This window comes from Erythranthe guttata, chromosome 13 (genome assembly GCF_056151865.1).
Source record: "Erythranthe guttata isolate IM_541 chromosome 13, IM_541, whole genome shotgun sequence".
NCBI lineage: Eukaryota > Viridiplantae > Streptophyta > Magnoliopsida > Lamiales > Phrymaceae > Erythranthe > Erythranthe guttata.
In genome coordinates, this window is record NC_142545.1 from 9,680,557 (window position 1) to 9,691,577 (window position 11,021).

General features: G+C 34.5%; 1 protein-coding gene across 1 annotated transcript; it reads right to left on the reverse strand.

The window, feature by feature from the left end:
• Window positions 1-8,450: 8,450 nt before the first annotated feature.
• Window positions 8,451-10,635, reverse strand: LOC105966655 (cytochrome P450 76A2). The gene is made up of 2 exons (XM_012991246.2): window positions 9,713-10,635; window positions 8,451-9,150 (listed from the first exon to the last, which is right to left on the reverse strand). The coding sequence occupies exons 1-2, from the start codon at window positions 10,592-10,594 to the stop codon at window positions 8,539-8,541; spliced, it is 1,494 nt and encodes a 497-aa protein (XP_012846700.2). The 5' UTR covers window positions 10,595-10,635; the 3' UTR covers window positions 8,451-8,538.
• Between the last annotated feature and the right edge of the window lie 386 nt (window positions 10,636-11,021).

Genomic DNA, 11,021 nt, shown 5'->3' on the forward strand with positions numbered 1-11,021 from the left:
TTAAGTGCTTCCATTCGAGAAACATACTATATAATGCATTGAACTAATGGTACAATGAATAATATATACGAAATAAATTAAAAAGTGTATTATTGAAAATAATAATAACAATAATTTCATAAATTAATAAGTTAAATTATTAATTATTAATTTATCGATAAATTAATATTTCACTAAATTAATAGGATTTTAATGGTCACAACACTATTAGTTTATATAGGTTTAACTGTATTAATACATAGGGCTTACTTCACATGTCCCTTATTATATGTCTTTTTGGGGTATTTTTTTTTTTTCCCAAATTATTTGTCATTTTAGAGTTCCAATAAGGTATTAATTGCATTTTTATCAATTTTGCCCCTTAACACTCTTAATTAGTTAATTAAAAAATAATTAATGACAAGGGTATTTTAGTATTTACAATGCTATTTTTGGTATAATCTATACATATTTATTGACTATCTTAATCTACGCGTAACCACCAAACACGACATATAAAAAGGGACGGAGGAAGTATTTTATATACCCCATAGGTGCCTAATAAATTAGGGATAAACTCGAGCGGAAATCATTATTAGGATGCCCCTGAAGAACTATAGTCATTCGTAGTAATGTTCTTTCTTTTTAGCCCATTTTTTTAGTCGATCAATTACGTATAAACACAAATATCAACGCTTATACAAAAAAAATCATAACCAACAATAAAAAATCACAATTTAAATATTTATATTATAAATCAACTCATAACCAACAAATACAAGTCGAAATACACAATTACATGCATATGTTAATACATGTTACTATATGTTACTAATAATGTATAGTAATGTACACAGTCCGTAGAAACACTTTAACTTGAAGCAGATGCCAAAATTATCAAATTCATCTCCGACTTCAACCAAATTTTTTTACACCTTCAAGGAGATGATCAATGGCTTCCATTAATCTACAATTGCAAAATCAAAACAAAAAAGATATTTTAGTGCAAATTAACAAAAATTGAACAAACATCAAAACACTAAAAAATCGACAAACACTAAGAGAGAGAGAGAGAGAGAGAGAGAGAGAGAGAGAGAGAGAGAGAGAGAGAGAGAGAGAGAGAGAGAGAGAGAGAGAGAGAGAGAGAGAGAGAGAGAGAGAGAGAGAGAGAGAGAGTCATAACTGCGAAATGCTACAAATTTTAGATCAAACAGCCAATGACTCCTCACCCCAAGTGCCTTCTACTAAAACCCTAGCCGCCGCTAACCACCCCAGGTTCTGCACTCGCAATAGAAAAAATTATAGAAATAAATTTCACAGTAAAAAATTGAACGAAACTGCCATGAAAATAAAGTTCTAGACGAGAGAAATCCAACGGTGGGTAGCCCGTCAAATCCCGACTGTCGGAACACAAATTACACCTTCGGCAGAACCCACCGTCGTCGAAATACGCGTCGACTGTAAAACGATTGCAGAAACAAAACCAGATATCCAAACTGTATGAAATCATCACCAAAAGAAAGATGTCGGCGAGAGGAATCTAACGGTAGTTAAACCGTCGAATTCCGACCACCGGAGAGAGAGAATTATGAGTCCGAGAAGTAACATCGGCGGTTGGAGACCTAGGCGGGATTTGGATCTGCGAATTGATAGAGGAAGAGAGAGACGGCTGTGAGTTGGTTAGGATTTAAAACTGATTTTAAAAGGACATTTTATGTACTTCAAAGTGGCTAGGGGTATCTCAAATTAATATCAAAATGGAGGGGGCATGCACCAGGATGTAATATCCCTGCTTGGTGGTTAGATCTAAATATTTTCCATTGAGGGGTCCTGTTGATTGTAATACCTACACGCAAGTGCACGTATCGTACAAGTCATAAAGTGGACAATTCAGTCCGGATATCGAACCCACAGGGAATATTTAATTACTTAATCCTAGACGCTAAATTCTAGCAATTATTATCAAGCACACCCAACACAGTCGACTATAGAGAGAATTAACTAAATCAAACTAAATTAAAAGGCAAGCAAAAACGAGAAAGCAATTTAAAACGAAGATTTAATCAGAGAAAACGAGCCTAGGATTTTATTCTTCCCCCTATGTGATTATTACTCCCCCAATTCCTTCAATTATGCAAGCAATTAACCCAGATTATTAACCTGAGATGCTAAAATAATCATAACCCGATTCCGCGTGTATTACGATTCTAATACTATAGATTCAATTACTATATTCCTATGCAATTAATTCTAGAACACAACATTAAGCACAAATCTCAATAATGGCTACCTAAGAGATTAACTATATTCCTATGTTAATACCACAGAGGCTCTTCTACCACAGTTCTAATTATTAACCCGATCTTCCGGTTCATGCGATTAACAATAACATAAAAGTACATAAGGTGATCAAGTTCATGCACTTAATAAAACAAGTATAAGAAATAATTCGGAATTAAAACTTGCATGAAATCATAGAAAAGGGTTCATAAATCCCACATAGGGTTCCAAATAAAATCCTAGAAACTAAAGACTTAGCTACTCGTGATTCTTATGATAAAGAAAATAAAAGAAATAAATTAAATAAGAAAAACTATGCTTGAGTCTTCGTTGATCTTCATTCCTCGCGTATTGTGGTGTAAAATTTTCGTCCTTATGGTGTGGAGACTTGTTGCTTTCATAGGCTTTTCTTGATAAGGAAGTAGTGGAAACCTAATAGGAATCAATTTCCGCCACTTTCCCCTATCAGGATTTGTTCTTCGATTTTCGCCATGTTGGAGTCCGAATTTTGGCATGTTGCGTGAATAAGAATTGTAGCCCTTGAAATTATCTTTCCAATGCCGCTAAAATCAGCTGATTTGGAGTTTGTATGAGAGAGATATGCTCGAAATGGTGGACGCTGCCAAAGCTGTGGCGAGATTCCTTCTTCCAAGTTGATTTATTTTCTTATTTGCAACTTTTTCCTTTCTTTTTGATCTTTTTTCCTTTATGGACACATAATTCTCGTTTTCACCTATAAAACACAAAATCAATCAATTAAAGCACAAATATAATTAAATCTAAACAAAAGATACACGTAAAGTAAACGTATTGAGCGTAAAATCTACACTCAACAGGTCCCTAAAATAATCTCTAATATATATTCAGCTAAACATTTATAAATTAATTTAGTGAGCTATTAAATTATATGTATTTGTTTTTTTTTTAAGAAAACCAGGAGTATTCATTAGGCTATCGAAGCCAAGAAAGGTGGAAGGGAAACACCCTCCAAAGAATCCAAAACATAAGAAGAAGCTAATTCATGCGCGAGACAGTTACCCTCACGTTTAACAAACGAAAATAGACAGGAAGAAAAGGAACTTAAACGGGGAAAACAATCCTCTAGAATAGCACCATACGACAGAAGTGAGCCATCCTTCCTATTCAAAGCGTCAATAACCGGAAGACGACCACCCTCAATAATAATATCTACCCATTGCATCACTTGGGCTGTTAGAAATCGCCTGATGGACCGCTTGGGCCTCGCCTTCAATTTATACATTAATTGATAACTTATTAATTTATGAAATTGATGAAGTTTTAGATGGTGAAATTACCCAAGAATTGGAATTATTTGGATTGAAGTTGGATTTATATAAAAATATTTGAAATTTCCAATTTTTGATTCGATTTAATTTCCAAAAATTTGGATTTGTTTTCCAAAAAATACACCAATAATACATATACATTAAATCTTATTTATTTTACTTAGTGAAAAATAAATTAAATATATAAGCATATTGTTATCTTACGGGCGGGGCTATGTTGGAGAGTCCAAATCTTTTCTTTGCTATTTTTCACGCTTTAAAAGAGGGAAAAAAAAACCCTATTTTCTTCAAAACTTTCTAATTTATCATTTCCCATGTTTTAAAATTTAGCGATAATTTGAAAAAGGGTTTTTGTGCATAAGTCCCCAACCGGCAACCAAGCATCTTTATTATTCTAGCTTTAGGGGCTATATCTCTTTCACCAATAAGCCCATCCCTTTAATATTTATTATAAATAAAGGAAACATTCATGTATGTGCCAATATTACCCTCAACCCTTTATACCCAATTCTTAATTCTAACCCCAATTTAATGAATTTTGTCCACAAAAATCCAATTTTGACCACAAAAATTCAATTTTGACTTTTTTTTGGGAGCATACTTTAATATGCTCCAATTTCATCCTTAACTTAATTTAATCTCAATTTGACCTCAAATTTCATGAATTATTCAATTTTGACCCAAAACTTTTTTTTTGCCGTCGTTCTCCGGCGTTGACTTTTTTTTTTTTGTTTTTTTGTTTTTCTTCTCTTTCGGATTTTTTCGCCGGTTTCCGGCGTTGACTTTTTTTTTTTTTTTTTTTTTTTTTTTTTCTTTTCTTTTCTTCCGGATTTTTTCGCCGGTTTCCGGCGGTCTCCGGCGTTGATTTTTTTTTAGTGTTTTTTTAAGTTTTTTTTTGTTTGGTTTGTTTTTTTATTTTTTCTACGTCCGCCGCTAAACGTTGACCGTAATTGTGCTGTCACTGACAGTAAATTAACGTAATTATACTGTCAATGACAGTTAATTAACGTAATTGTACTGCCGTTGACAATACATTTATGTAATTGTGCTGTCGTTGACAGTAAATTAATGTAATATTATTATTTTTTTATTTTTTGTTGTTCTTTTTTTATTTTGTTTGATTTGTTGACAAGTCAACGTAATTATATTACTGTCGTTAACAGTAAAATAACTGTAAACACAATAATACTGTCAACAACATCAATATTATTATTTTTTTGGGTTTTTTGTTTTGTTTGAGTTATTCACGGAGTAACGTAATAATATTACTGTATATTATTGTAATATTACTGTAAACAAATTAATATTATTGTGGTTGACGTTAATATTACTGTTGTTATAGTAATATTGCTGTCAACCACATCAATATTATTATTTTGTTTGGATTTTTTGTTTGTTTGAGTTATTCACGGAGTAACGTAATAATATCACTGTCTATTATTGTAATATTACTGTTGTTATAGTAATATTACTGTCAGTCGCAGTAATATTAATTCTTTTGGTTTTTTATTATGTTTACATTTGTTGAACGGTCAACATAGTAATATTACTCTATTACACAATAATAATGAGTTTTGTTGTGTTAATATTATTGTGCTAGAGATTAATATAACAATATTACTGTGTTAAACTGTAGTTTAGTTTAATTTTACTGTGTTTAACAGTAATATAGTTAATATTACTGTCAATCACAGCAATATTGTTGTTTAAACGAAAAAAAAAGGTTACAGAAAGAAAGCAAAGAAGAAGAAAAAAAATCGAAAAAAGTCAACGCTGGAGACCGGCGAAAAAATCTGGAAGAGAAAAAAAAATTGAAAAGTCAACGCCGGAATCCGGCGGGAAAAAAAGTTTTTGAAAAAAAAAAGTTTTGGGTCAAAATTGAATAATTTGTGAAATTTGGGGTCAAATTGAGGTTAAATAAAGTTAAGGATGAAATTGGAGCATATTAAAGTATGAGGGATTATTTTAGTCCTTTACAAAAATCTGGACCATGTGTGGACTTATTGGTAAATGAGTTTTTTGTCTACATCTCTTTATGTATAAATATCCATTGATGGGCTTATTTGTAAATACCCCATATAAAAATATGTCCGGTGTAGTTAGACTCATTATAGTTTCTTTTTAAAATATTAGAATTTATTATAGGCATAATTGACTTTTTTTTTTTTTTTGGAAAAAAGGGATAATTGACTAAACACCCCTTATTTGGAACTTATATACGGTGATCAATTTTGTTAGATAAATATAAGTATCATAATAAAATTAATATAATTTAAATTAAATTAATAGTATATAAATATAAATACCATTAATTAATATTTATATGAAAATATTTTTTATGGGTAATCAAGGAACAAATCCAACGTAACACTTTCTCTCTCTCTAGCTTCTAAATAACCATCTCTCTCACTTTTTCTCAGACATCTTATATATAGAAGAAATAAACGTTAGGGTAACCTAAGAAACCCTAATGTCATGCATATTTGTAAAAATAAATTAATTTATGTGTATACATATATATTTTTATATCTCCTATTTTGCAGTCATTTTCTAATTACGTTTACACCAAATCTCCGCTAGTACAATCATAATCCACTACATCGATTATTATTATTATTATTATTATTATTATTATTATTATTATTATTATTATTATTATTATTATTATTATTATTATTATTATTATTATTATTATTATTATTATTATTATTATTATTATTATTATTATTATTATTATTATTATTATTATTATTATTATTATTATTATTATTATTATTATTATTATTATTATTATTATTATTATTATTATTATTATTATTTTATTTTATCTCCTATTTTCCACCCTATTTTTTCTACAAAAAAATTTATTAATTTATTTAATAATCAATTTCATATTATGACGATTAAGTTTTTATAGTTTTTTTTAATGAGTTTGTATTACTAAATTTGTATAAATGTTGATGTTGTAATCGATATCACTAAATTACATTATAATTGTTATTATCATGTATTAAACTACTCATCGTTTTCATTTGAAATATTATCCCGTGCATCGCACGGGGGTAAAATGCTAGTCTTGATTAAAGACGGAACTTTCATGGTATGGGATTACGGCTGAAGATGGTGGTTGTGGCGACAAATGGTGATTTTTTCTTTTTTTTTTTTCCGGCGCGCGTAGAAGTAGGATGGTGAAGAGGATCATGAGTTGATGATCGATGAGTGTCTGAGTGGTGGTGATTCTGTTGCTAGACTAATTTGTAGCCGTGAAATTGGAGTGGAGGAGACACACAATGAAGATATTTTAATATTGCAAAGTCAGCAAAGAATAAACAACAAACAAAATAGACACATGGTTAACTGCACTTTTGGATGAGTGAGTAGAAACGGTAATTTTTTTTTATTTTTTTTTTAAAGGAAGATGAATTTTATTAGGCGAACATACGCCAAAACATGAGATAGGGGAGCCCTCATTACAAGATGAACCAAATTTAGTCGCAAGACTATGCTTTAATTGATTACCATAGCACTTTACAAAAGAGAATTCACATGACTCAAATAAACTACCTAGCAATACGGACTCCTCGATATAAGTACCGTGCGTCGATGATGAAAGATCCCCAGCTTTAAGATCATTGATTACCGGCAAGTTATTTCCCTACACAATGATTGAATTCATGAAGCCTTGACCTCGAGCTATTGAAAGAGCCACAAATAGCCGTGTGACGGTGTGAGCCTCCCCTTAAGTCGCCGTGGGATGTCCATGAAACTGATTGACAGCCCACCAACAGCTGTGTACCAGTCGAGTCCCGCACTACCATGGAAACCAAATAGTAGCTCCCTCCAACGGGGAAGGCAACGTCGAAATTGATTTTGAATCGTCCCTCTAGAGGTGGCTGTTCGTCGATGCTTGAGTTTGACTCCTCATATATATGATTGTGTGAGTCATTGTTTGAAAGTAATTACATAGCTCATCCACTTTAATCCTAACTTCCCCACACCTTCCACGCTATGACCAATACTAAAAGGAATTTATCCGTGTCCAGGTTGCGTTCCAACCATTCAATCCAGTCCCAAACCCACACAAAATATCCACATTCAAAATGATTGAATAAATGGGAGTTCCAAATCATGTACATACCTTTGGAAGCATGGACCACGTGCATGAGGCTTTCCTTATGATGATAGTTCCGCGCCTGTTGGTAAGATTTTTTAGCACGCTTGCCAAATGAAATTGTGGAGTTTTGGAGGAAGAGAGAGCGACCATATCCGTTTCTGATTCCTGGCCGATTCGCCGCTTGATGACTCCGCACCACCAGACCAGTCCCTAGATGTAGAGTGCAAGCGAGTTAAGTTGTTATGATAACACATTCGGACTGTGAACAAATCGTAGGGGAAGTAGTGCCAGATCCAACAGTCCGACGAGGAGTTATACCCACCGGGATTGATCAAAACCTATCCTTGTCCACGAATACGATGAATCTTTTTTTGATGGGGAGTAAAATGTAAGAAGTGGAGTGAGAGGTGGTGGCTAGTGTTTGAGTGGTAGTGATACGGTGCTCGAGAGATTTGCAGCAACCAAGAAGTTTGGATGCACAGTCGAGAGATTTTAATTGTGCACAACAATAACAATAAACAGCAAACAACAAACATAAAAAAATGGTTGTGTTGTCTTTGAACTCAGAATAGACATTTTAATTCTATTTTTACAAACTGTTACACCACTTAATTAGAGAAACAATAACAAAAAATTGAATATGACACAAATATATATATATATATATATATATATATATATATATATATATCTTTGCACGAAATAAAACCAACATTTCCTTTAAAGGCATGAAATATATCTCCTACGACGCACGCGAGGATAGTTTTAGAAAACATAACTTAAGATTCATGCCAAAAAATCCGCTGAAATATAATCGATTGTATGATCCATCATCGTGCACTCGGTTGGCGCGTTACATTACATCGAACACCTTCGAGGTATCGCTTTCAAAGGCACCAATTTCCTAACCGTCACTCCAATCCTCTCCCTCGTATCGATCATCCCCTTCCTCTCAATGTCATCAACCCGCCAATCAAATTCATGCACCAGTGTCCCCAACACAAGGTGTAACATCCGGTGAGCAAGCGGAATTCCGGCGCAAATCCTCCGACCAGCACCAAACGGAATAAGCTCGAAATGATGTCCTTTGAAGTCGATCTTCGAGCCCAAAAATCTCTCGGGTTTGAACGATAAAGGGTCGTCCCAGCATTCTGGATCCCTCCCTATTGCCCATGCGTTCACGAAAAGCTGAGTGTCTTTGGGAATCCGATACCCCATGAAATCGGTTTCGTGAATTGCCCGTCGTGGGACTAGGAATGGAATTGGGGGATGCAATCGTAGGGTCTCTTTTAACACGGCTTGTAAGTAGGGAAGTTTATCTATGTGGCTTTCTTCGAATGTGTTACCTTTTCCGACCACCTCGTCTAACTCGACTTTGGCCTTGTTCATGGCTTCAGGGTGGCTCAACAGCTCCACCATCTCCCATTCAGTTGTGCTGCTCGTTGTCTCCGAACCCGCTAAGAACACCTCCTGCAATCACCAAATGTGAAATATGTTGAGCTAACAGAATTTCGAATAAATTCGAATTTTTTACTAAGTGAAAAACTAATTTTGAATCATTTTGGAAAATCTAAAATTCAAATTTTTGGAATTATTGAAATGAAAATTTTGATTTTTTTTTAATAATATAACCTATAATATAAAATATATATACTATCGATACTATATCTCTAATATTCTACAAAATTTATTACAATCGGATGGAAAATAGAAATCTCATATATATTTCAAATTTGATTCAAAACATTCAGAAGTATTGAAATTTTTGTAATTCAAAATATTAATCTAAAAAGGGAAATGTTTTAATCGAAATCAATGAAATTCGGAAATTTGTATTTTGTTTATTGAAAAACTATAATATAAAATACATAATAATATTAGAATCATAAATGTAATGTTTGAAGAATAAGAAAAGAAATTTTGGAAATGTTTCAAAATTGAGAATGAAATATATTGATCCAAATTTCGAATCCGAACCGGCTGAAATCGGAAATTGGTATGTAATCATAGTTGGAGGAAGGATTTTGGTTACCATAATGATGATATTGAGGTCGTGATCCGAAATATGACGTTGGTCATCGCCTTCATATTGAAGTAAAACCTCCAAAAAGTCTTTATTATTCGCTCCACCATTGATTGATTGCCTTTCTACCACAAACCCTCCCACAATCTTCAAAATCTTCCCCATCCCACGTTCAGCATTCCTTCTCAACCCTTGAGGATCCATCCACTTCATCCATGGAAACAAATCCCCAATATTCGGGTGCCCCGACCACTCCATCATATCAATCATCGCCGCATAGAACTCCGACCCTTCCTCCGATTCGGGGCTCACGAGATCCCTCGACAGCATTAGGTTCCCCAACATATTGAACGACGCCAGAAACACAAACCTTGCCACGTGGACCCCATGCCCGCCAGCCGATGATGATTCGTTTTGGATCCATTGGACCATGTTGGATACGCACCGCCGCCTGATGGGCTCCGTCTCGACGATTCGTTTGTGCACGAGCATCTCGACGGTCATCATCCGCTTCATGGAGCGCCAGTAGGGCCCGTAGGGGGAGAGCGAAAGTGCCGCCTTGTGGAAGTTGTGGGACGTCATCACGTCGGTGATCGTGCGCTCCGCGAAGCTGGCGTCGTGGTTCTTGAAGAGCTCCGCCGCGGCTCTTGCGGTGAGGAGGGCCATGGTGTTGATGGACCCGATTCTTAGCCACACCACGGGCCCGTAGTGGCTCTTGAGGCCCGCGATGGTCTTGTGTGGCATGGAGCCGAGTTGGAACATGTTGCCGAACACGGGCCACCCCCTGGGCCCCGGCGGTAGATTGGCCCTGGTGGTGGAGTAGCGGCGGTGGTAAAGCACCGCCACAAGAGAAATGCAGCATACTAGGAATGTACTCCATACCCAATCCATACTATGTTAGGAAATATATATGGAATTAATTAGCTAGCTAGTTCGACTTTATTCACGTACAATCCGATATTTGCTATAGCCATAATTTTATATACGGTGAGCTAATATGGTGTGATGAATTGTTTAAACGCGGAAAGGCCTTGTCCTTTCCTACAAATATAATTTGTCTTTAATCGACAATGGATCTTTGAATCTGTCTGAGAGAATCAACAATATTATATCGATCGTCGATGGGCATTATATTGCCTTGTGGAATTTAGTGGTTGGTTCATTCACATGAAAATATATGGCCACCAAATACTTTATTAAATATATAGAGCCAGGACAAGATTAAGGAATCTGGGTCAACAAAGGGCATTAGTTAATCAGGTTTCTTTCGTGATGTTCCCTTACAAACATTATTTAGGACGACACACAAATTAAGCTA